Below are 27,712 nucleotides of genomic sequence, written 5' to 3' on the forward strand. Positions count from 1 at the left end.
ATTTCTGACAAGTACCTGGAAAGTTGCAATCCTTACTTGGGCCAGAAACCTTGGATCATGGGTTTGAATTCCAGTTCGCACTGATTGTTTTTAGGTTTGTTAACACTATACCCCTACTTTGGGTTTCACCAAAGTGGGGGGGCACGGGTGGCCCAGTCATCTAAGGTGCCGCGATTTGCTGTGTAGAGTTGCATCCCTTGGACACGCCGGAAACCTATGACTGTGGGTTCAAATCCCGGTTCACCCCAATTATGTTTCTAGGTTTGTCAGCACCATACCCGTGCTTGTGGGTTTCACCAAAGTGATAAATGTCTGAGACCTGCATCACTTCGGGCTTTCCTCCCACATAAAGCTGGCACGCCATCATATAACTGGAATAATGTTAAAGGCGGCATTAAACCCAACTAACTCACTCACTCACCAAAGTGGTAAACATCTGAGACCTGCATTACATGTTTCTTTCCTCCCACATCAAGCTGACACACCATGATATTACCAAATACTGTTCAAAGCAGCATTATACCTGTGAAGATCAAGGTCAGAATTGGTCTTCAGCAACCAATGCTTGTCATAAGAGGCGACTAACAGGATCGGAGGGTCAGGCTTGCTGACTTGGTTGATGTCATCGTATCCCAATTGCGTGGATCGATGCTATGATGTCAATCACTAGATTGTCCAGTCCAGCCTTGATTATTTACAGGCCATCATGATATGGCTTGAATAGTGCTGACAGACACTGTACTAACCTCCATACTAGGTGATTGGTTCACTGGCGTTGGAAGTCCCTACCCAATGTTTGCCAACTAACTGCTTCTTCCACTATACAAAAGTTCAATTGTAAATAAGTAATAAACAAAAAAGGTCAACTTCAACAAATGTTTTTATTTATCATTAAAGTTAAACAGTCAGGTGAGTTCCAGCTAGAATTACTGTTTGCTGATTGGACAGAACCTGAGATCACAGTCACATGATAGGGACACTCGCCAGAGATCAGCCTATCACAAACTTGCATCTAGAAATATACAATGCAACTTCAGGAGTCCGGACCCTGTTAGAATCAGACTCTCTTTACGTAGGGTCAGGCACACTTTACTGCATGTTAGGGTGGGGCCCCTTTACTTGTGATCAGGGCTGAGGTTCCCTCTCTTCTACTAGGGTCAGGGCTGGGGTTCCCTCTACTCTTCTAGGGTCAGGGCTGGGGTTCCCTCTCCTCTACTAGGGTCAGGGCTGGGGTTCCCTCTCCTCTACTAGGGTCAGGGCTGGGGTTCACTCTTCTCTACTACGGTCAGGGATGGGATTTCCTCTCCTCTACTAGGGTCAGGGCTGGGGTTCCTTCTCCTCTACTAGGGTCAGGGCTGGGGTTCCCTCTCCTCTACTAGGGTCAGGGCTGGGGTTCCCTCTCCTCTACTAGGGTCAGGGCTGGGGTTCCCTCTACTTTTCTAGGGTCAGGGCTGGGGTTCCCTCTCCTCTACTAGGGTCAGGGCTGGGGTTTCCTCTCCGCTACTAGGGTCAGGGCTGGGGTTCCATCTACTCTACTAGGGTCAGGGCTGGGATTTCCTCTCCTCTACTATGGTCAGGGATGGGGCTGGTCTGTGGTAGTCTGACTCTGGCGTGGACAGACACTACATAAGGCTAATGGTTAAAGCTATCACAGCTGTATTAAAACTATTAGGATAATATAAAAACAATTTACAACAAAAATAACACACGATAACAATACAGTTGGTTATAGACACACAAAAACAATACAGTTGGTTATAAACACTATAACAAAACAGTTTGGTATAAACATGTTACACAATGTCCAGTTAGATTGTGTCTCCGCAGTCTTACAGTGACCCATCCTTTCATATTTAATTTGGACATTTTTAATAAATAAATAGATTTGAAAAATACCTATATTAGAAAACATGAAATGCTCTGACTACAGACTAGTGAAAATCCTTAACATGATTATGTAATGAGTTTGTGAAAATGATGTCTAAAAATGTAAAGTGTAATTTCTCTTTCTATCTGCATCAAAACAATGACTTTCTTTATTAAAAAAGAGTATTTTAGATTCAAATAAGTTAAAAAAGCAGCAGGTCTTTTAAACCAACATCAGCCCCAATAAAATCATGCTCAGTGTGTCAAATTGCCTGGGTATATTTTCAAACATTTTTGAAGCCTTACACCTTGGCTCATTTAATCATAACATTGATACTTTATTATTTTGTTAATAAAAAACGTCATATGCAGAGCACGAAAATCCCTTTGTGCTGCTGAGGCCGGAGCTCGAAGTACAGTCCCTCTTTAAAACTGACTTGTGTATTCAGACACTGTCAACCAAGACATCGCTCGACTCTGATTGGTCAATATGACCTGAAATTAGTGCTGAATATTCTTGAGGTGGCAATGTTTATCACAGAACGCTTCTACCACCTGGACAAACACGACACATGAACTAACTGTGAGTCCCAGCTATGTTCTTCAAGACACTGCGGCTACAAGGGTGAGTTATACAATACTGGTGATGGAGGTTACATAGAGTTATACAATACTGGTGGTGGAGGTTACATACCGGCATAAACCTCCAGTGACATCATCCTATTGTTCTCATCTTCCCGAGGCAAGGGAGTTATAACACAATAAGTGCCTGGCTTCGAAGTGCCAGGTATGTTAGATCAAGTTTGTAGTTCCTTGGTTAACACTCCACAAAAAGTGTTATTGTTGCAATTTCATATTACACCTGCGATGTTCACGTTCACTCTGTAAATTCTGTATCAAGAACATAAAATTCTATTGTATGTCAATATATTAGCATGTTCCCGAGGCAAGAGAGTTAACTGACTATAAAAGTCCAGTTTCCACCCTTGCCGAACTAGGCTGGTATTATGGAGTTACATTTTGGCTGGGCTAACGAGTCTATGCATAGTCAAAATAGCGCACTGAATTCGAAATCCGGTTTGTAAAATGTCGTGCAGATTTCTGTCGATTAAAAGGATTTGCAAAGCATGTGCACTGCCAACTCGTTGTCAACAGATATTTTCCAAATCTTATCATGTTTTTAATCAAGGTGCTCACGGGATATGATGCACTTCACGATGTAAGACCTGTTTTATGACAATATGGATCTTGATTATCGATCAGATCATCCTGATTGGTTGCCACCATTTTGTGTGAAGCAAACGCAAGTGATACGAGAGGTTGAATCTGATGGGTTCATATGAGAGGCTTAGAAGGGCCATAACTCGTAATAACCACTGGTGGCGCTACAGTCTAGCCCAGGAATTCCAGCTAAGTTCGGCAAGGGTGGAAACTGGACTTTTACAGTCAGTAAACTCCCTTGCCTCGGGAAGATGATTGTTCTCCAGCCGGGTTAAACCTCATAAACAGGGATGTTATAATATCTCTGGGATTTTATATAATATCCCAGGGATTTAATTAATACAACATCTGTTTATATTGTAACATATGAATGTTTCTCGCTAGAAATTTTAACACAATGTAATGAAATGTAAAATCAAATGACAAATGTTTTCTTTATATTCCTGGGAATCAAACATGCAACCTTCGTATCTAGCCCAGTGAGTGTACCGCTAGGCTACAGAGGCGCTGACAAATCACAATACTTTTTAGAATGTCTTTTTGAAATACCAGTATGCCGGCAACAGATATTTTACGCCCCTTTCCTAAGGGTCAATGGAAAGACTTTTGAAACTTAAAAATGTTGATAAATGTTGTTTTAAGTTTCTTTTGGTTTTTTTAAGTTAGATAAAACACTTACCCTCTGGTTTTTATGAGATTTTTGACAAAACTGGCTTGGGCGGGATCAAGCAATATCTCCGAGGAGATATACTACAATGAAATTACATCACAATGCTTGCAAACCATTGTGACATCATTGGTTACCATGACACCACAATCCAATGACATCACTCTTCTCTCTGCCACTGAAGCTGTAGCTGTACTATTTACACTCCAGGGCCCCGTTCCTCAAAGCAATCGTAGCGCTAAGGTGATCGTAAGTCCCATACTTTAACATAGGCTTACGATAACTGTGGCGCTAAGATCGCTTTGCAAACCATTGTGACATCATTGGTTACCATGACACCACAATCCAATGACATCACTCTTCTCTCTGCCACTGAAGCTGTAGCTGTACTATTTACACTCCAGGGCCCCGTTCCTCAAAGCAATCGTAGCGCTAAGGTGATCGTAAGTCCCATACTTTAACATAGGCTTACGATAACTGTGGCGCTAAGATCGCTTTGAGGAATGAGGCCCCAGACCCTGGTTATTACGTTGCATGAACAGAAAAAGGGTGTAGTATTATTTTTGATGATAAATAGAATCTTGTTTTCCAAGCTCAAATATATCAAAACTTGATGATAAAAGTACAAATATCCATAGGAAATTTCATCAGTTCGTCTTTGAAATATTTAAGGATCTCGGGTGAAATTCTCTGTGTAACATTCAGTGACGCTAACAAATGACCTTTGACTTCCAAGTAACATGTGATGCACCTTATCAATAACATAAAACGGTCATAGTACTTTCACTTTCTATGATATCTGTCGTTTTATATTTCTCTTTTTCAAAACCATCAAAGATGAGGTAGTTGGGCAATTAAAAAAAATATTTTAAACTCTTTTGTTTGATTTTGAGATTGTGGCTTATGGCTCTGGTCTAGTCTGTCACCTAGACCCTTGAGAATAAATAAGAAAAATGAATCCAGCTTAAGTCTAGAATGATTTTGGAAGTCTAGATTACCACACCTCCTTTAATTACCGTATTCAACGTAATAAGCGCCCAGGGCGCTCTCAAAATTAGAAATAGGGGGCGCTTATTAGAACATTATTTTGAGTTGAAAGATCGTAAATTTCGTGGTTTATGCTGACAGCCTGAAATGTTTTACATACGACAGATACATTTTTCAAGAATTTAATTGCCCATAATTAAGGGTGATATAACAGAGGAGTGCGTATTATACAAGAATAAATAAGTCTTGTGTACATTGATCAATCGGAAGGGGTGCTGATTGGGATTGTTCACTAGCCAATATATTAGCAAATATCGCCGTCGAATACGGTAAGCATTGTTCTGCATTCCATTTGGATTTTATTTTGTAGAAACAAACAAGTTTGGAAAACAAATCACCGCTGTGTACATTTTCTGATTTGCCCGTGTTTAGAACAAATCAGGAAATGTAAATACATATTTGTGTAAGATGGAGACATTGAAAACACATATTACTTGAATCCTGGGTAAGGGCTGATGAAACATATACAGTGGCCCTGATCTAGGATTTATCATGAAAGTTGTTGAATGAAGGTCTATACAGCTGATAAGGGTACACCCTTTCATAAAACCAAAGGAAAATATACTATTTCACTAATTCAGGGCTGGTAAGAAACAGTGTGGCCCTAAATGAGCCCATTCACATGTTTGATGATAAAGACATCTTAATGACAGGGACAGAAACATAAAGCTATTACGGAAAGCTATTGGTGTATATTGAAGTTGTTCAATCCATTTAGGATTGTGTGGTGTGAATTGTTCAATCCAGTCAGGATTGCACTTAATTAGGCACTTCGTTTCATGATTGTACTACAACTTGTAACAAAACACTGACACACTCATACTCGCCATGAAATATAACAGTTTCACATACAAAATATTATCAAATTCACAGAAATAAATGCTTGAGCAGAACCAACTGGCCCAAGAAATCAACTTGTACCTATAAGGATGACAAATGATAAAAAAAAGGTCAACTCTCAAACAAAACATTTCCTCAAAAATCAAACGCTACAAACTGAGAACATAACTTGTACAATAACAACAAAGATATTGGCCAAACCTATTCTGACATGACAATGAGCAATGGATGCCAACACAGACCCAGCACCCAACTTAGATCACAGTAATTCTATAGTCTCTACAACATTCTTCACATTCCCATATCAACAAATAACAACCACCACTACAAATACTAGTATTTGTGCAGTGAAGCAGACGTTTTGAAGACAACATGTTTTAAAATCATCCATAGGGATTAGCAAATATTACATCCCTGCACCTGAGGACAATTTCCTCTACAGTTAGACAAATTAATTCCTGGACTGCACTTATGCTTTCATTCAGATGACACGTAAAATGACAAAATATTTCCGGTAATCGGAATATGGTTGAAATTATTTTCAGTGGATCTCACTGAGCATCAAAAGTTTCGCATAATGCTGATTGGCTGGTTCATGCCAACTGTTTAAATGTTTGAATAATGGCACAGTCTTTAGCAACAAGATGTCATCCATGAAGTGTTGTCAATACTTGTTCATGTTGGATCAGGTGATTTAATGTGAAGTTCCAACAAAAACTGTTCAGCCGACGTCTTCACATTTAGTTGGAAAACCACTTATTTACATTATTTCCGTAAAAAGAAGATAAAATACTATATACTACTGAAAAAAAGTTAAGGACCATGCAAGTCTTTGACATTGCCCTGACAGATTTACTACAGTAATATCGAGTGGTCCTCAACCTTTTGCAGTAGGATATATTGAATAACATAAATTTACAGGTTATCTGCCCTTGTGAAATAATGTTGAAAAGTCCCTGCCTTACACAATGTTAGAAAGCAAAACAATTCTGTGTTAGGCGTCGAGGCGCTAAAAAAAAGAATGTTGCAATTCAGCATGTGGATTAATATATTAGGCAAATAAAAATGATTCACACTTGTCTGGTGAACATTTTGGAAATATTTAGTTTAAGTGTGAAAATTGTTTGTGTTTCTATGATGCTAACGACAGTGTGTATGAGGGAGAAGGAATGGTGACTGTCTATAATGGCTTGTAGACTCCGAGCTTCTGCATGGCCATCTCGCACGGCTTCATGATGTCCTGAAATAACAACCAACATGAAGTTCACATATACACTAACTCTGTGAGGGATTTTCTAAAACTTTAAGGCCAAACCAATTTGTTTTCTTGTTTTACAAACAAGTCCACCCCTTAATTCTAAAAAACATAATACTGTATTGTCGTAAGTGCTGTGCGACTATAAACACCCCAGGGCACCGTTCCAAAGAGCGGTCTTAGCGCTACGACTATCGTAAGCCAGTGTTAAAGTATGGGAGTTACGATCACCTTAGTGCTAAGATGGCTTTGTGGAACGGGGTATCAAATTCTAGATCAATCTATAAGTTATTTTTAACAGTGCCCACTACAAAGACCAAAATAACATTACAGACCATATTTAATTGTGTATTTTACATAATGTTTTTACAGAAAAAAAGAGCTCTGGCTTGTAGAAGGTATATATTAGTTGCCTAGTAACTATTATAAAAAAATGTTTCATTGATGTTGGAACCAAGTTTGTTCTCTACTGCTTGACCTCTGATAACAAATTTAACACGTGAATGGCATTAATAAGAGTCCCCTTTTTGTCAGTTTACAACCAAGAAATGAAATTGATCTGGCCTCACTGATATAACGTTGATCATAATTAAAGATATAGTCTTGGAATCATTATCCCAATGTATTTTTATGTGTAAAGTACATGTGTTTTATTTCTCAGCTACAGTTTGAGCTATTTATAAAAAAAAAACAAATAAACAGGATTTTAAATTTAACAGTACTCAAGTCAAAGTAAATAATCATGCCCAATTCTAATTTCGGGTCTCTTTTTCAATTAATGATATATAAGACTTTACTTTAGGTTCATAATCATATGATTGCATTGCTATAACCCAAAGAGTACCACAAATGAATCGGAATAACACATTTTATGATAGAAATCAAATATATCAGAACTTTACAGAGATTTAATATAAACGTCATCTGGAACAATGTATCATCCAATATTTGTTCTTAACAATCACCAACGGTGAGTATGATATTATCATAATGAATAATACATGACGACCATTGCCATAGCAACTGGCCTTACAAGTGCACATCTTACCCTGTTGTCCCAGAAACGTTTGTGAGTGGGGAGCAGTATGTGGGATCCCACCGCTAGGTGGCGCATTTCAGCGTTCATGTCATCTACAGTGTGACAAACAGAGGCAAGGATAGAGACACACCACACACACGACACACTCAGTGCAGTAAGCCAGAACTCTCATCTTCCCACACGAGGGAACTGTGGACCTACTGAAGATGCTCACCACCACCCAGGAGGAAGAACAAACACCCATATTCATCCAGTGTATAATATCTCTTTTCTATTAGAATCAACACCCTGGACCCACCACAGTGTGACCCAATGCTAAAAATAGCAGTTCAATCAAATTGCTCTGTTCTTTCGTGATTGACACCAAGAGCAAAATCACAATTCCTCAAAATTTTGCCATTTTATACCTGCTCAAGCACAACTGGGAACCTGTGTGTGTGTGTGTGTGTGTGTGTGTGTGTGTGCGTGCGTGCGTGCGTGCGTGCGTGCGTGTGTGCGCGCGCAAGTATGTGTGCGCAAGTGTGTGTGTGTGTGCAAGTGTGTGTGTGCATGCAAGTGTGTGTGTGTGTGCAAGTGTGAGTGCAAGTGTGAGTGCAAGTATGTATGTAGCAGGATACCCCTCCACCTGTCTTAATTCTTAATTCATAGGAAATACTTTTTCCAGCTAATATTTATTATATTTCGATAAAATATATTTAGTGCTTGTAATGCATGTTCCCGAGGTATGAGCATCCACTAGCTTTTTTATCAAAGTCTTGTTTCCACGGAGATTAGACTTTTTACAGACTAGTGGACACACTTGTCTCGGAAAAATGCTTGTAATGAGGCTGTAATTTTGCATGCAGATCTACGCCGAACTCTCGTTCAGAAGCAGCATGTTAATTAGTTGTTGATTTAAAGTTCACGAGCAAGAGGAATGCTGTGCAAAGTTAATTATAAGAGAGATGAGGATTGGGACGTCACCCTCAAATGAGTCCAGGGTAATTATTTAACTCAGCTGACCATATTGACAGATCTTGTTCTTACTACAGAACATCCCATAAGGTTCCAAGTAACCCTAAATATGAAAGATAAGAGCTCTGGCTTGTTGAATCAGTTGTTGATGTCACATAACAGCTGTTGCTCAGCACAGCGGCTGTTGCTGCTGCTAGGATCACAAGTCCATGATGATCAGCTTTCGTTTATTGACGACGAAACAGATTTAGAGTTATTGACTATCAATGATGAACATTTTACGAAAATATAGTCCTTTGAGAAATGCTTCAATGTGAGTGATCAATATAATTCCTTAGCTTTTCAACTTTCTTTGTGATGTTCTGAAATTTGGATGATTTGTCAAAGCTGTATGGACATTTATATCTGCCTACATACAGTAGTTATGTGAGCAGGTCACAATACATGCAATACCTGAGTTACGTGAGGAAATATTAGTGCAAAGACATGCAAGCATCAATACACACAGGTGTCAAATAAAGCCAGGTCACTGTGACCCAGAAAATGTCACAGTGACCCAGACTATATCACAGTGACCCATACTATATCACAGTTACCCAGATGAAATCACAGTGACCCATACTATATCACAGCTACCCAGATGATATCATAGTTAGCCTGACAGTATCAGAGTAACCCTAGCATCCAAGATGATATCAGTTACCCTGATGATATAGTTACCATGACGATATCAATGACCCAGACTATATCACAGTTACCCAAACGATATTAGAGTTACCCAGATGGTATTGTAGTTAGCCTGGCAATATCAGAGTTACCCTGATGACATCATAGTTACCATGACGATATCACAATGACCTAGACCATGTAACAGTGACCCCAATACGACCTAAATACCACGCTCAACCAGATATCATCATGACATCACACTTACCAGATCTCATATTAACCCTAGCAAAACATGTCCCTTTTGATAACATATTGCTCAGCACTGCATCACAACGATCAAGATGAGATTCACAATGATATCGGCGCCCGTGAAGATATCATGCCCCAATTTACATCCCATGACTAAGATGATATCACAGTGCCAGTGCATGAGTGAGTTCAAAGAGGCTGGTAATGTGGTGGAGGCATATCATACAAGAGTAATCTCCCCTGAATGATGTCTGTCTATGAAGTGGAGGTAAGAATATCCTGGTATTGACTTGAAGTAAAATTGGGTCAAAGCTGGGCTGTCATTAACCGAAACTAGGACAATAAACTTGCCGGTAGTATTATGTTAAAAAATGTCTCAACATGCCATAAATCAAATTGAGGGCAATGGGGTATCCTAGTGGTTAAAGCGAAGGCCCAGGTTCGATTCCTGACATGGGTACAATATGTGAAGCCCATTACTGGTGTCCCCGACGTGACAATGCTGGAATATTGATAAAAGCGGTGTAAAATTATACCCTCTCACTCATAAATTGAATTGTCAACCTTTCTTCAAAACAATATCAAGAAGACAATGATTGTAGGTGAGAAATATCCTGCAGGATAGCTTGGCATAATGGAGCCATGTCCTGATATAATAACTTACACACATTAATGATGATATTGCCTTAAAATAACTTACACACATTAATGACGATATTGCCTTATAATAAGTTACACACATTAATGATGATATTGCCTTATAATAACTTACATACATTAATGATGATATTGCCTTATAATAACTTACACACATTAATGACGATATTGCCTTATAATAACTTACACACATTAATGACGATATTGCCTTATAATAACTTACACACATTAATGATGATATTGCCTTATAATAACTTACACACATTAATGACGATATTGCCTAATAATAACTTACATACATTAATGATGATATTGCCTAATAATAATTTACACACATTAATGATGATATTGCCTTATAATAATTTACATACATTAATGATGATATTGCCTTCTAATAATATACACACATTAATGACGATATTGCCTAATAATAACTTACATACATTAATGATGATATTGCCTAATAATAATTTACACACATTAATGATGATATTGCCTTATAATAACTTACATACATTAATGATGATATTGCCTTTTTTAATCTGGGCACTGAGTGAGGGACACTTTACACAGCGAATACGATTCCAGCATTAGTCGGGATGCCTAGAATTAGTTTCACACATTGTACCCTTATCAGGGATCAAACCCAGTTCTAGGCGTGAGGAGAGAAGGCTTCAACCACTGTGCTACCTAGAAATTTGGTCTGAAGGAAAAGCTTTGAGGCTGAGTAACATGGCTGTCACATGTCACATTCTTCTAAAACCTGACATTTTTCATAGACTGATTTTATGTATGTTTGTTAATATACAAATATCCTCATTCAATCAAAGGGACTTCTTCAACAAAGGCGATAACGTTGCTTCCTGACCCCATGCTGACCCCACGACATCACAAGCCTCGTCAAACAGAGCCGCAAGTCACAACACACCCGTCCACACCGATCAACTTATACCTGTCTCACCTCATTCTTATTAAACTTCAACTGAATCTCTTTTATGAGTGCAGGTACTTTGAAGCTCAATAAATCCTTACAAATATCATCTAAAAGAAAACATGATCAAACATTACAAGCTCTCGATTCGGAGAAACACAGCAGCTGTTAGTTCACCTTTAAATTCAAAGGAACATTTTCTATGTTGTAACAATAACACAAAAGTAAGAATAACAATCAAGTTGCATGTTCAACACTTTCAACATGAATTTAAACAGTAAAAGATGTGTTCCACTGACATTTAGAAGTTGAAAGAACATGAAGGCATGAAACTTGTATACACCCCTGAAACTTGTTACACACAAACATCAAATAATAAAGAACTTGATACCCATATGATAATAAAAGTTGCATGTCTTCATTTCTCAAAATAGTCTTGGTTTTCATTAAATCTGAAATATTTCCTGACCAAGTAAATAGATTTCAGATTCTCAAGGGATGTTTTGCCTGGTAAAGGTATCGACCAGTTTATATTCAAGGGGTGGGTGTGGCAGAATTATTTAAAAACAAAACAATTTTGTACCAAAGAATACTGGAAAATGTAGAAAATGATAATTGATTTGACTTCTCATTTCAGGAAGAAAATACTGTACCGGTAACTGAAAAAATATTCTATCACGCACAATTTCCATCCTCTCCCCTCTCCCCCCGAATATTAATGGTTCATCCCTGATATGCAGTCATAGTATGCGACAACAGACAACGTTCAGTGTCAACCATCAAGCCAAGGAGCCCAGTCTTCTTATACATGGAAATCAAACAATTATCTTTTACTGGAATAAAGGCCAAAATAAATATGTTATGAATATTATAACAAAAAAGACATTGATATTTACCATATTCTGTGAGTTCCATGATGAGAGTGACAATAGATTCCACAACATCGGCGTTGTCCTTGTGCAGCTCATACGCCCTCATGATGACGGGGATGCCGTCCTTACTCTCTGCTGCCCCACTACCCCCCTCGCTTGTCAGTACTCGGTATGCACACTCCTCTGTAACATCAGATGTGGGACATGTCTCATCATGGGGGCTATGTCTCATCATGGGGGCTATGTCTCATCATGGGGACATGTTTCATCATGGGGGCTATGTCTCATCACGGGGGCTATGTCTCATCATGGGGACATGTCTCTTCACGGGGGCTATGTCTCATCATGGGGCTATGTCTCATCATGGGGACATGTCTCATCATGGGGGCTATGTCTCATCATGGGGGCCATGTCTCATCATGGGGGCCATGTCTCATCATGGGGGCTATGTCTCATCATGGGGGCCATGTCTCATCATGGGGGCTATGTCTCATCATGGGGGTTATGTCTCATCATGGGGGCTATGTCTCATCATGGGGGCCATGTCTCATCACAGGGGCTATGTCTCATCATGAAGGCTATGTCTCATCATGGGGGCTATGTCTCATCATGGGGGCTATGTCTCATCATGGGGGCCATGTCTCATCACGGGGGCTATGTCTCATCATGGGGGTTATGTCTCATCATGGGGGCTATGTCTCATCATGGGGGCTATGTCTCATCATGGGGGCTAAGTGGGTATGGTTTTACGCTGCTTTTAGCAATATTCCAGCAATATCACGGCGGGGGACACCAGAAATGGGCTTCACACATTGTACCCATGTCGTGAATCAAACCCGGGTCTTCAGCGTGACGAGCGAACGCTTTAAACACTTGGCTACCCGACCGCCCCAAGTACTACTAGTAGTAGTAGCAGCAAGAGGGTGAAAGAGGGTGTGTCTCATGACATACATGTAACCTGTTTATACTGACCATCTGGTTCCACCAGCCCAGACAGCGCCATGCAGGCGTTCTTCACCACTTTGGCGCTCTTGTCGTGTGTTTCTATTGCACTGAGAAGTAGGCCCACAGTGTCCAGGTCATTCACAACGTCAAAACTCTTTTCTGAAACATATGAAGTACACAGGTGATGCTTTTTCTAAATTGGTTTCAGGTATCATTGGCTCTAAAAAAAGGAAACTTTGTCGGAGGGGGACCTAAACATTGCTGATAAGCGAAGTTTTAGTTAATCAGCAAACTAATACATTCACCACAGGGAATGAATAAACATAATATGTCAGATTATGAGGCATGACACTGGCTGCACAAATACATCACAAAACAGAAATTTGTCCCATGCAATGCGCTATTCCTATGTTTGGAAAACAATGTTAGGAGCATCCTTCTATTGAATGAGTGAGTGAGTTGGGTTTAACGCCGCTTTTAACAGTATTCAAGTTATATCACGGCGTGTCAGCTTAATGTGGGAGGAAAGCCCAAAGTGATGCAGGTCTCAGACGTTTACCACTTCGGTGAAACCCACGAGCACGGGTATGGTGCTGACAAACCTAGAAACATAATTGGGGTGAACCGGGATTCGAACCCACAACCATAGGTTTCTGGCATGCCCAAGGGACGCAACTCTGCACAGCGAATCGTGGCGCCTTAGACGACTGGGCCACCCGTGCCCCCTCCTTCTATTGAAGGGACAGCACGTTGACAGTGTGTAATATTTTCCGAGTGTGACGTCACATGACCGATTCAATTCTCAAACCAAAACAATAGAGCTCCACACAGTGAAGCCAAAGATCCAAGCACTGTGCAGAGTAAACTGGCTTCAGTCATGTTTATATTAGAGGCAAACTGAAGAAAAAGGTTGTTTGTTTTTCTTACGGCTGATTTACAAATTGCCAGTTTGATTAGATTACAAGCCAGTGTTTATCAAAGCCTCGGTGACAATATAAATATGCCTCAGTGGTATGAAGCCAATCACTCTCCAACCAAGAGTCTCTTGCGGTCAGCCAAGTTCCTCTGTCACATCGTCAAATCTTACACAGTCCATTCATGTGTTAAAGTTTCACTTTGGACGAGTCCACACATTTAGATAAACATAACATTCATTGAGAAAATATCCTAAAAAGTGGAACACTATTGTCATTTGCATATTTATCCTCCATGTAATTATTCTGTCATCCCAGCCCTACGGAGGTCAAGCGATACGGTCACTTCGATGTGTAAAGCTATATTGTCATGCACCTCACTGTCGCAGTTGTAGTAGTATATCTATATAATTATGCAAAACAATATGTAAAGCGCACAAAAAGTCTTGTATTAGGTTAGGGGAATCAGCTATTGTTTGCAAACAATACTTCAGAATGGTCCACATCCTGTCCAGATGAGGCCAAATTTTCAGCTGTCGATGCTGTATGTGGTCTTTCTCTGACCCACTGTCTTAAACCAAGACTGCTATATTGTTTCACTATAAGGGACCCCTAGGTGTTCTTATTCTTTCTGGTATTTCTTGCATTTAGGTAGCTAATATGTTAGTTAAAACTAGGGCAGGGACGGGTAAGTCGGGTACCCGGGTCGGGTGGGTACTGAGTAGGTTAGTCACATGATATATTGTTTAATGACAAAAATATCTAGAACTCTATGGTTACACTAAAGTCACTAATGTTTGCATTTCTTTCTGGCTATGCACTCATTCCTTCTGATTTTTCATATGGTTGAATAAAGATATAACTTAATTCAACCTCAGTGTATGAATGACCAGATTGTTTAATACATGTATCTAAATACGTTTTTGGCAGGGCTATGCTAAAAATGTTCCCAATCAGACATTTTGAGATATCTCCTGAGACCTACAGTGGGTACCCGGGTAGGGTCGGGTAATCTTTTCCCCCACTCAAGGTGTTACATTTTCAACCAAAACTTCGGAGTCATGTTTTAACTAGGACTTCTACTAGGGGGAAGGGCAGATCCAGCTTTTTTAAAAGGGGGGTTTAACATATAACAAACCTCTCTCAGAAAGTTTTACAGCCTACAACATACATTTGGTTTTCAAAGGGGATCTGCCTAGGGGGAGAATACAATACTTACTTCAAAAGCTGTATTAACAATGAGTGAATGGGTGCCACCAAGAAATGTATTGAAGCAGAGAGTTTAATCGTGGGAAGAAGCGCAAAGTGACTCAGTCATGGCAGTTCAACATTTACACTGACTGATTTCTTTGCCCTTCTCAACTCACCATCCAGACAGAGAGAGAAGAGGGCCGCACATGCAGCATCTGCCACCTCCTGCGACGCAGGATGTGTCTTCATCGCCGAGCATATCGTCTCAAGAGCTTGACTGTCGTACGCTGCCTGCAAGTTATTTTCTGAAGAGCAAGATATAAATACATGTAGTCACACGACTGTAGCTCACCTGACTGGACTATTTGTAACATTGGATGAAAAAGATCATTAAAAAACTGTTAAAAGGTTAAGAAGATTATGAAAACACATAACAGAAGTTGAGATATGGTCGAACAATGATACAGACAGTAATAATATAACCTACTTGTGGGCCAAATTGACAATACATGGCAATACCGTTAAAAGTCATAGCATTCCATTCCATGGTTTAGGAGATATTATGTACACAAAGTTTCAGCTTAAAAAAGGAAATAAAATTAAGATCAGATGAAATAGAAGGGAAACAAAGTAAATAAACATTAAGCCCTACATAAGCACAGTATATACTGAACCAAAAAAGTTGAATATTTTTTGATAATAATTTTTTTTTCATGATCCCTAACTTGTTTTGTCTATTATATGTTCTGCTTGTTACATAGTGTCCCACCATTGACTGTGAGACTCCAGATGGCGCTGCAACAGGTGGCACACAGCTCGGGGTTCTGTAGATGGGTCCTCATGGCAAACAGTATCTGGGTTATACCGCCCAAACTTCCGATCAGCTCACCCGCCCTATCTGAAGGAAACAAGGCATGAAGCCGTTATATTCAAGGTGTACTGACCAATGCTCCTACAGCTGCTTCATGAAGTCTCAGTGGACTGTTCTACCATGATTGAAAATGTGCTGTTTGAACTGCAACTGTTCTATCATGACTGAAACTTTCTATTATCTTTGAAACTGTTTTATCATGACTGGGACTGTTTTATCATGACTGGGACCCTTTTATCATGACTGGGACTGTTTTATCAATGGACGTGCTGGACGTTTTCAGTGGAAAACTATTTGTCTGACTGTCTGCTGACATCAGGAGCTTGCTACTACTTACTGTCTGCTGACATCAGGAGCTTGCTACTACTTACTGTCTGCTGACATCAGGAGCATGCTACTACTTACTGTCTGCTGACATCAGGAGCTTGCTACTACTTACTGTCTGCTGACATCAGGAGCTTGCTACTACTTACTGTCTGCTGACATCAGGAGCTTGCTACTACTTACTGTCTGCTGACATCAGGAGCTTGCTACTACTTACTGTCTGCTGACATCAGGAGCATGCTACTACTTACTGTCTGCTGACATCAGGAGCTTGCTACTACTTACTGTCTGATGACATCAGGAGTATGCTACTACTTACTGTCTGATGACATCAGGAGCATGCTACTACTTACTGTCTGCTGACATCAGGAGCATGCTACTACTTACTGTCTGCTGACATCAGGAGCTTGCTACTACTTACTGCCTGCTGACATCAGGAGCATGCTACTACTTACTGTCTGCTGACATCAGGAGCATGCTACTATTTACTGTCTGCTGACATCAGGAGCTTGCTACTACTTACTGTCTGATGACATCAGGAGCTTGCTACTACTTACTGTCTGCTGACATCAGGAGCTTGCTACTACTTACTGTCTGCTGACATCAGGAGCATGCTACTACTTACTGTCTGCTGACATCAGGAGCATGCTACTACTTACTGCCTGCTGACATCAGGAGCTTGCTACTACTTACTGCCTGCTGACATCAGGAGCATGCTACTACTTACTGTCTGCTGACATCAGGAGCATGCTACTATTTACTGTCTGCTGACATCAGGAGCTTGCTACTACTTACTGTCTGCTGACATCAGGAGCTCGCTACTACTTACTGTCTGCTGACATCAGGAGCATGCTACTACTTACTGTCTGCTGACATCAGGAGCATGCTACTACTTACTGTCTGCTGACATCAGGAGCTTGCTACTACTTACTGTCTGCTGACATCAGGAGCTTGCTACTACTTACTGTCTGCTGACATCAGGAGCTTGCTACTACTTACTGTCTGCTGACATCAGGAGCTTGCTACTACTTACTGTCTGCTGACATCAGGAGCATGCTACTACTTACTGTCTGCTGACATCAGGAGCATGCTACTACTTACTGTCTGCTGACATCAGGAGCATGCTACTACTTACTGTCTGCTGACATCAGGAGCTTGCTACTACTTACTGTCTGCTGACATCAGGAGCTTGCTACTACTTACTGTCTGCTGACATCAGGAGCTTGCTACTACTCACTGTCTGACATCAGGAGCATGCTACTACTTACTGTCTGCTGACATCAGGAGCTTGCTACTACTTACTGTCTGCTGACATCAGGAGTATGCTACTACTTACTGTCTGCTGACATCAGGAGTATGCTACTACTTACTGTCTGCTGACATCAGGAGCTTGCTACTACTTACTGTCTGCTGACATCAGGAGCATGCTACTACTTACTGTCTGCTGACATCAGGAGCTTGCTACTACTTACTGTCTGCTGACATCAGGAGCATGCTACTACTTACTGTCTGCTGACATCAGGAGCTTGCTACTACTTACTGTCTGCTGACAACGCCATGAGTATAGCTGCTGCAGTTTGCTGCAACTCCGAACAGCTTGGGTGAGTCTACAACATACACAACACCAACTCAAACATAGGTCACCATCAACAAATCTTACAGTACTACACTGCTTGGAACAGGACCAACTTCATTATTATTTGGAGCTGATTGACAAAGGATAGTAACTGGTGAAACCAGGATTCAGCCACATGACCAGCAGATCCTGACAAGGCCAAGGGACACAACTCTCAATAGTTAAATGTAGCGTCTATTACCATCATTGGGCCACCTATGCATTCCACCTGAGCCTGACCACCTGACACAACAAGCACCTGTCAGGTCATAGCTCAGTCGGGTGATTACTCACTGACTTGTTTGTTTGTTTGTTTGTTTGTTTGATTGTTTGAAGTTTAACGCCTCGCTCATCAATATTCCAGCTATATGCCGGTAGCCCGTAAATGATCAAGTCTGGACCAGACCATCCAGTCATCGATACTGTGAGCAACGATCCACACACAATCACGTCACCACGCCTGACGATTAAGTCGCCTCTAACGACCAGCATTTGTTGCTGGAGACCAATTCTAACAAAAGCCCACAAGGAGATCACTGATCGAAAACCTTCCATGTTATAGCCATTGTGACCAGCTAGTCCTCAAAGTCAATCCCTCTGATGGGCTATGGGTCCTGTTGAAGGATCGTTTGTTTTGTTTGTTCATTGTTTAATGCCACAATATTCCACCTATATGACAGCAGCCAATACTGAAATATGAGCCCTGGAGATATAGAGGATGGACAGCAGTCTGTAAGTGTGGACCAGACAAACCAGTGATTGATATTATGAGCAACATTCAAGGTCACTGAAGCAGGTCACACACAGTCAACCCGGGTCACAGGGTCTGACCACCTGATCCATTTTGTTGCCTCTTACGAGTGAGTGAGTGAGTGAGTGAGTGAGTGAGTGAGTGAGTGCCTGAGTGATTGGGTGGGTGGGTGAGTGAGTGAGTGAGGTGTGGGTTTACTCTGCTTTTAGCAATATTCCAGCAATATCTCTGGGGGAAACCAGAAACGGGTTTCACACATTGCACCCATGTTGGGAATCAAACCTGGGCCTTTGGCGTGACGAGTGAAAGCTTTACCACTTGGCTACCCCACCGCCCCCTGCTTCTTACGACAAGCATATAGGTCACTGGGATCCAGGTGATAGCCAGAATCTTTCGGAATATTGAACCGTCATGGATACTCCTGCTTACCTTCATGGCGAGGATAATGACAGAGATGATTTCAGATGTGAACAGAACATCCCCAGTCTGAGCTGCAACAGGGAAACAGGTGCTTGAATCATGAACAATCATCGACAGTCATCAACACTCAACAACACTCAACAACACTCAGCATTTACCAGAACAGTTATCAATGCATTGTTTTCAACTTACATCGTCAGACTTATCAATATACATGTTTTTAGGATTCTTATCCCCAAGATAACTGAAGTCAGGAGGGAAAAATAAAAATAAGTATCTTTTTTAAAATTAAAAATGAAATAAATGACTAACTTTATTACTGCATTGTGCCTACTACTATATTTTCTCAGCATGACACACACCCATCTTGTGCATCTGCCAACCTTTTACTTCAGGTAACGTTTTAGCTTAAGCGATTGTGAGAGAACCAACAGAACAAAAAATCAATGTAGTGTACATTTGGAGATAAAAACTAACTTGTTATGATAAATGATTTCTGTTTTTTTGTAATAATGGCTAAAAAGTAACAGGCAGGTCTGTAAAATAAATAATTAAACTGGTCAAGCCAAAGGTGTTGATTGTTTAATTACTATAAATTAGTCTTAATTAGGTTAAGTTTGCTTTGGGTTTTTTCACCTTTGTGTTACAACTGCAAGAGCAAAATGAATGTTTTGTTTGTTCAAATGTGACTCTTTTTTAAGAAAAAAAAATTGTTTTGGAAACAAAACAATTGGTGCATTCATTCTGTTTCGCAAGAATAGTTGATATTTTGCACAATTATACATTATGTTTTGATTCAGGCATTCCAGAGTTCTTTGTAGAATTATTGTTTCCTGAACTTTGCAACAGTAAATACCAGTAAACAAAATTGATGTATTAGTTCTACTGGAAATGGTTAAAAAACAAAGTCTAGCTGCTACAAGATTAATATATATTCTATAAAAAAGCAAATTTGTGAGGTGGAGACTAAATCTGCTTAGGACATGATAAATGTCATGAAAATGAACTGAAGTAGAAGACAGTGACATTAGTTACTTACATGCACACCACTTCATACATACTTTTTTAGCTTTTAGCAAAAATGAAGAAAACACCAAACAAGTTCTTTGCAAAAGCTACTATGGGATACAGTTAATTGTTATCAAGTTCAGAGACTTTTTCATTCAAATTGGGAAATTTTACTGACATTGGCTGCAGACTTGGGGCAGAATATCATCCTCTGAGCAGATCTAGATAAACTGAAGTCATTACACCTTTTCCAAACACACCACTCTGATAAAAACCTTTGCCCTTAGAACAGTGAAACCCTTCAAATCTGGATTGTATCCTTCCCAGTAAATACAAATTACTGGATCAACATTCACTGGGACAGAGTAGTGTCCCTTTATTTAAATACTTGAAATACTATCACAGAGTAATGTCCCTCTACATATATTATTATTTCAGAGAAACATCCCTTTGAACATATACTAGTTCAGAGTAACGTGCCCTTTTACATATACCCATTACAGAGTAACATCCCTTTGTCCATATACACATTACAGAGTAGCATCCCTTTGTCCATATACCAGTCCAGAGTAATGTCCCTTTGTACATATACCCATTACAGAGTAACGCCCCTTTGTCCATAAACAAGTCCAAAGTAATGTCCCATTGAACATATACCCATTACAGAGTAATGTCCCCTTGTACATATACCCATTACAGAGTAACATCCCTTTGTCCATATACCAGTCCAGAGTAATGTCCCCTTGTACATATATACCCATTACAGAGTAACATCCCTTTATCCATATACCAGTCCAGAGTAATGTCCCATAGTACATATATATACCCATTACAGAGTAACATCCCTTTGTCCATATACCAGTCAAGAGTAATGTCCCTTTGTACATATACCCATTACAGAGTAATGTCCCTTTGTCCATATACTAGTCCAGAGTAATGTCCCATTGAACATATACTCATTACAGAGTAATGTCCCATTGAACATATACACATTACAGAGTAACGTCCCTTTGTCCAGACATACAAGACAGTAATCAGGAAGGCAGGTTTCAGTAAAAACAGGGTCCAGACTAACAGGGTTTCACTGTATGTGAAAATTATTAATATCAATAAACAAATATTTACTTTATTTAGGGTCTTTTACATCAAGTACCAACTTCTAAAAATGCCAAACAGTACATTAAGTGCTATGGATATGGAGATAATTATTCACATTGTCCAACTATTTTTTATGTAAAGACTAAAGTATACCAATGTTAACGCAATGTTATAACATTATCTAGCTTGCAAGTAACTGTAATAATAATAATAATCTTTCAGCTGACACTCCCTCATCTGTCTAGTTGAGACATAAGCACTAGCTAAAACAAGGAAACAAAATAAAAAACAAGGAAACAAAATAAAAAACAAGGAAAAAAAAATAAAAAGCAAAGAAATCTTGTCCTGATTTTAGAAGTGGAGTTGACCAGGTTATCTAAACCGGCAGGTAAACAATGGCTTGATGAGCTGCAACTAGTCACTGTCATCTTTTAATTCGCCATAATGGAAACAGACATGAATCAGGTTTAGCAGTGTAACATGTCAAATGAAACACGATTCACTTCATGCATATATTAGCCAGTATGCAGCTACATAAAAATAAACATTAACTGTTTGAAGTTGATGGATGTGTACCCTTGTCTCACACCAAATAATTGCTAGTTCAGGTGAGCTAAATGGGTCAGCCCCCTCCCCTCCTAAAAAACAGAGGTTGGTGGGGTGATGAAATGTGAGAGCCCATTTGATAGGATATAAGCGTTAATTATTTTCAATTTACAACAAATCTATGATCAGGTGAGCTACAAGTAAAAACTACATCTGAAACATGTAATTGCTTTTGAAGAATTGGTTAAAGCGAGAACAAGTGAGTTTCTTTTTCAACTGTGAAAAAGAAGTTTCTCAAGTATCCGAATCAAATTTCTTTCAATTTCGACATTTTGGAGAAACAATAACATATTATTTTCTGAATTACCATTCATAAAATATTCTAAACAAATTTATCAAACATTAGAGCAAGCAGCATATTTTCTTCTTCAAATGTGAAAAAGAAGTTTCTCAAGTATCAGAATTAAATTTCTTTCAATTTCGACATTTTGGAGAAACAATAACATATTATTTTCTGAATTACCATTCATAAAATATTCTAAACAAATTTATCAAACGTTAGAGCAAGCAGCATATTTTCTTCTTCAAATGTGAAAAAGAAGTTTCTCAAGTATCAGAATTAAATTTCTTTCACATTTGAGAAGCAAGAATATTAACATTCTTACACAAACATTAATGAATATAAAATGCCTCTGTTACAAGTCCTCCACCTCTAAATGCTAGATGCACAACACGTGATAGTGTGTTATACATGAGTGTCGTCATGTGATGTTAGTATGGGTATCGTGTACAATCTGACGACTCTCATACCAGGCTCCGCCTTCCCGAACCGGGCGCATACTTCCAACACTGGCAAAGCAAAGTGTACAAGATCATTCTATTGTTTGTTTGTTGTTTAACACCACACTCATTATTCCAGCCATATGACGGCGGTCTGTAAATAATTGAATCTGGACCAAACAATCCAGTGATTGACATGATCATTCTTTTGTTTGTTTGTCTGTTTGCTGTTCAACACCGCACTCATCAATATTCCAGCCATATGACGGTGGTTTGTAAATAATCAAGTCTGGACCAGACAATCAAGTGACTGACATCATAAGCATTGATCTATGCAATTGGGATACGGTGACATGCATCAACCAAGTCAACGAGTCTCACCACCCGATCCCGTTAGTCGCCTTTAACGACAAACACCGTCGCCTCTTCTGACAAACATTGGTTTCTTAAGACAACCCAGATCTTTACAGGTCCGTAATCATTCTAAATGATTAGGAAGGTAGTATGCAACATCACTGCTTACATCACGTCTTCCAAAACAACACGTAAATAAGATTGTAGCAAATGCTCATTAAAAGATACTTCATTTTGATCTGATCAAACTAATGCCAAAAGAACTTGTTTCTTAAACACAAGCCATACTGAAAATACAACCAAAAATGTTGAAACTATTTTAACAATTACAGCATTTTTAGTTTGAAATTTCATAAAACAAAAAATTAAATTGTGGTCTGGCCAAAATACATATCAGATTCCTTGCTATATTACTGATTAAATAACAGCATCTAATACAATATATACAGCATGGAATCCATCTCATTAAAATCATATCTTAGTTCTCGCTATTGCTAAACAAAGATCTAAGGACATCCCATTAGGGGTCACGTCAGAACGACCTTTCATCCAACCAATCAGAGCGTCGCTTACCAGATCATGAAAGTGACAGTCGGAATGTGTTTTCTAATCATGCAACCACGATATATTTAACACGAGGTATTCAGAACGACAGTTACAGGTTTTATGATTATATCCATACAATCTATGCCATCTATGAGCCATTCCAGAATGTTCTTCTTATCAGTTTTAAATTGTTTTAACCGAGAATACATCAAAATATGTTTCGAAGGGTAGTTGCCAGTTTGAAACTATTGCCGTAAAGCTCGAGAAAGCTGCCTTCTGATTGGTTAATGTCGATTTCTTGTCAGTCATTTCATTGGTCTGTCAAAATTTGCATACGGTCGTTATGACGTGACCCGTAATGGGATGTCCTCAGATCTTTGTTTAGCGGTAGCGAAAACTAATATCTTATTTTAATGAGATTGCATGGAATCCAGATCGTATTGATTAATACAATAATATGGCTGAGATAGTTTTAATTTTTACTCACTGGCTTCAGTATTATAATCATTGCCCAACATCATCCATCAGTACTGATTAAATGAGTGAGTAAATGAGTTGGGTTTAACACCACTTTCAACAGTATTCCAGTCATATCATGGCATGTCAGCTTAATGTGGGAGGAAAGCCTGAAGTGATGCAGGTCTCAGACATTTACCACTTTGGTGAAACCCACGAGCACGGGTATGGTGCTGACAAACCTAGAAACATAATCGGGGCGAACTGAAATTTTAACCCACGATCATAGGTTTCTGGTGTGCCCAAGGGATGCAACTCTGCACAGTGAATTGCCGTAGACAACTGGGCCATCCCTACCCCCCTAAGACTGACTTAACATATTAATCATTGTCCAACATGTAAACAAAGTCCCGTTGAACCTACCTGAAACGATGACGTTATTGAACACATTGCAGCCTGCTATTTGTATAGTCTTGTTGTTGATGTTATTCTTCATCGCCGCGGCAATCAGACGTTTGCTGTTCTCCTCTAGGAGGACGCCTTCTTGTTTGGTGAGCTCGACCAGGTGTTCCATGCCATCCTTGACGCAGTCCTCATTGTCAATCATATTGGCGATGTGTTCCAGGACGACCAGGATCCCGGGGGACTCGGATGTTAGAGGATCTGGGAAAGACAAGTCACACCTGATTCTCTTCTGACTCAGACTGAGGGGTTCATTTTCCGAAGTACTTTGAGTACAAGCGTGAGGCACTGAGAACAGATCTGCCTGGAATCTTGTTTGGTACAAATATAAAGTAAAGACGACCTTTTCTATCCTGGAATTGCAGAGACACTGAGAACCTAAACTTGCCTTGAGTCCTCACTATACACATAGAGGAGGTGCTGAGAACCTGGAGGTCTCACTACTAGGCACCAGGAGGTACCGAGAACCTATACTGGCCTGGAGTCCTCACTATACACATAGAGGAGGTACCGAGAACCTGGAGGTCTCACTACTAGGCACCAGGAGGTACCGAGAACCTATACTGGCCTGGAGTCCTCACTATACACATAGAGGAGGTGCTGAGAACCTGGAGGTCTCACTACTAGGCACCAGGAGGTACCGAGAACCTATACTGGCCTGGAGTCCTCACTATACACATAGAGGAGGTGCTGAGAACCTGGAGGTCTCACTACTAGGCACCAGGGGGGTACCGAGAACCTATACTGGCCTGGAGTCCTCACTATACACAGAGAAGAGGTGCTGAGAACCTGGAGGTCTCACTACTAGGCACCAGGGGGTACCGAGAACCTATACTGGCCTGGAGTCCTCACTATACACATACAGGAGGTACCGAGAACCTATACTGGCCTGGAGTCCTCACTATACACATACAGGAGGTACCGAGAACCTATACTGGCCAGGAGTCCTCACTATACACATAGAGGAGGTACCCAGAACCTATACTGGCCTGGAGTCCTCACTATACACATACAGGAGGTACCGAGAACCTATACTGGCCTGGAGTCCTCACTATACACAGAGAGGAGGTACCCAGAACCTATACTGGCCAGGAGTCCTCACTATACACATACAGGAGGTACCGAGAACCTATACTGGCCTGGAGTCCTCACTATACACAGAGAGGAGGTACCGAGAACCTATACTGGCCAGGAGTCCTCACTATACACATACAGGAGGTACCGAGAACCTATACTGGCCAGGAGTCCTCACTATACACAGAGAGGAGGTACCCAGAACCTATACTGGCCTGGAGTCCTGACTATACACATACAGGAGGTACCGAGAACCTATACTGGCCTGGAGTCCTCACTATACACAGAGAGGAGGTGCTGAGAACCTGGAGGTCTCACTACTAGACACCAGGAGGTACTGAGAACCTATACTGGCCTGGAGTCCTCACTATACACAGAGAGGAGGTGCTGAGAACCTGGAGGTCTCACTACAAGGCACCAGGAGGTACCGAGAACCTATACTGGCCTGGAGGTCTCACTATACACATAGAGGAGGTACTGAGAACCTGGAGGTCTCACTACTAGGCACCAGGAGGTACCGAGAACCTATACTGGCCTGGAGGTCTCACTATACACATAGAGGAGGTGCTGAGAACCTGGAGGTCTCACTACTAGGCACCAGGAGGTACCGAGAACCTATACTGCCATGTTATCTCCATGGGGAGACAAGCAAAATATACGGGAACCATTTCTGCCCAGAATCCTCATTCGGTACAAGCACAAAGTAGGACCATTTCTGTCCTGGAATCCCAATTCTTAAACTGACTTGGAGTCCTAATCAGGTACAAACATGAGACTCTAAGAATCCATCTGCTTGGACTCCTCATTGGATACAAGCATGAAGTACTGCTGACCTTCTCATAATCACAATTGGCCACAGACATGAGACACCGAGAACCTATACTGGCCAGGGCCCACTTGCACAAAGCGATCTTAGCGTTAAGATGATCGTAAGGCTATGTTAAAGTATGGGAGTTAGGATCATCTTAACGCTATCGCTTATCGCTTTGTGCAAGTGGGCCCTGGAGTCCACACTATAAACATGGAGGTATTGAGTAGGGCTGGGACGAGTCCAAATTTACTACCCGGGTACCCCCAACCCTATTACCCGACCCTACCCGGGTACCCGCTGTAGATATTTAGAGATAGGTACTAACTGTCCGATTTCGAAAGGTTTGACCGTAGCCCTGGCAAAATGTATTTAGATACGCGTGTAAAAGTTTACTGCATGAAGTTTTATCTTTATTCAAACATATAAAAGTCAGAAGGAATGGGTGCATTGTCAGAAAGAAATGGGAACATTAGTGACCTGTAGCATAACCACAGAGTTTTAGATGTTTTTTGTCATTAAACAATATATCCCGACTAACCTACTCAGTACCCACCCGACCCGGGTACCCGACTTACCCGTCCCTGCCCTAGTTTTAACTAACGTATGAGCTACCTAAATGCAAGAAATATCAGAAAGAATATGAACACCTAGGGGTCCCTTATAGCAGTCTTGGTTTAAGATAGTGGGTCAGCGAAAGACCACATGCAGCATCGACAGCTGAAACTGGACAGGATGTTGACCATTCTGAAGTAGTGTTTGCAAACAATAGCCGATAACCCCCAAGCTGACTTGGCTCTGCTTGCCTAACCACGGGTCCGGGTAGTCCTATTGGTACCCGGGTCCTACTCAGGACCCACCCGACCCCGAGTACCTGAGTTACCCGTCTCAGCCCTAGTACTGAGAACCTATGCTGATATGTTATCTCCATGGGGAGACAAGCAAAACATGCAAGTGATATTTCTGTACAGGACCCTGTTCCACTAACTGGTCTCAGCAGTGCGACTTTTGCGGGAGTATGGTTAAAAACAGGATCCAGAATGGGTACTGGAGGGTCCACATACCGACTTTCTTTTCTTCCGTCTGGGCCTGCCTCCTCCTCTTCTCCAACATGGAGGAGTCCCTGGCCTCGACACACTTCTTGATGTAGGCACACTTCTCCACCAGCTGCCTACAGGGAGGAGAGCAGAACAATCAGCAAGTCTAGCACAACATGGGAAAACAGAGCCATACCCTGGCTGATTAGTCATCTATCTCAGTCCCCGCACCATTTACCTTCCGC

The 27,712-nt window shown here is 40.7% G+C and overlaps 1 protein-coding gene across 1 annotated transcript in view; it reads right to left on the reverse strand.

Annotated features, from left to right (window-relative positions):
• Nucleotides 1–915: 915 nt before the first annotated feature.
• LOC139459756 (serine/threonine kinase-like domain-containing protein STKLD1) overlaps nucleotides 916–27,712 on the reverse strand; it is a 42,552-nt gene continuing 15,755 nt past the window's right edge. The window contains exons 10-20 of the mRNA XM_071241418.1: nucleotides 27,495–27,601; nucleotides 24,510–24,749; nucleotides 22,761–22,799; nucleotides 19,308–19,369; nucleotides 18,053–18,119; nucleotides 16,087–16,215; nucleotides 15,494–15,622; nucleotides 13,240–13,371; nucleotides 12,292–12,450; nucleotides 7,945–8,027; nucleotides 916–6,881 (exon numbers count right to left, since the gene is read on the reverse strand). Coding sequence (XP_071097519.1) covers nucleotides 6,822–6,881; nucleotides 7,945–8,027; nucleotides 12,292–12,450; nucleotides 13,240–13,371; nucleotides 15,494–15,622; nucleotides 16,087–16,215; nucleotides 18,053–18,119; nucleotides 19,308–19,369; nucleotides 22,761–22,799; nucleotides 24,510–24,749; nucleotides 27,495–27,601 — 1,207 coding nt within the window. The 3' untranslated portion in view covers nucleotides 916–6,821. The remainder of the gene's footprint in view (nucleotides 6,882–7,944; nucleotides 8,028–12,291; nucleotides 12,451–13,239; nucleotides 13,372–15,493; nucleotides 15,623–16,086; nucleotides 16,216–18,052; nucleotides 18,120–19,307; nucleotides 19,370–22,760; nucleotides 22,800–24,509; nucleotides 24,750–27,494; nucleotides 27,602–27,712) is intronic.

The sequence above is a fragment of the Haliotis cracherodii genome, unplaced genomic scaffold (genome assembly GCF_022045235.1).
Source record: "Haliotis cracherodii isolate W230 unplaced genomic scaffold, xgHalCrac1.p SCAF_13, whole genome shotgun sequence".
Taxonomy (NCBI): Eukaryota; Metazoa; Mollusca; class Gastropoda; order Lepetellida; family Haliotidae; genus Haliotis; species Haliotis cracherodii.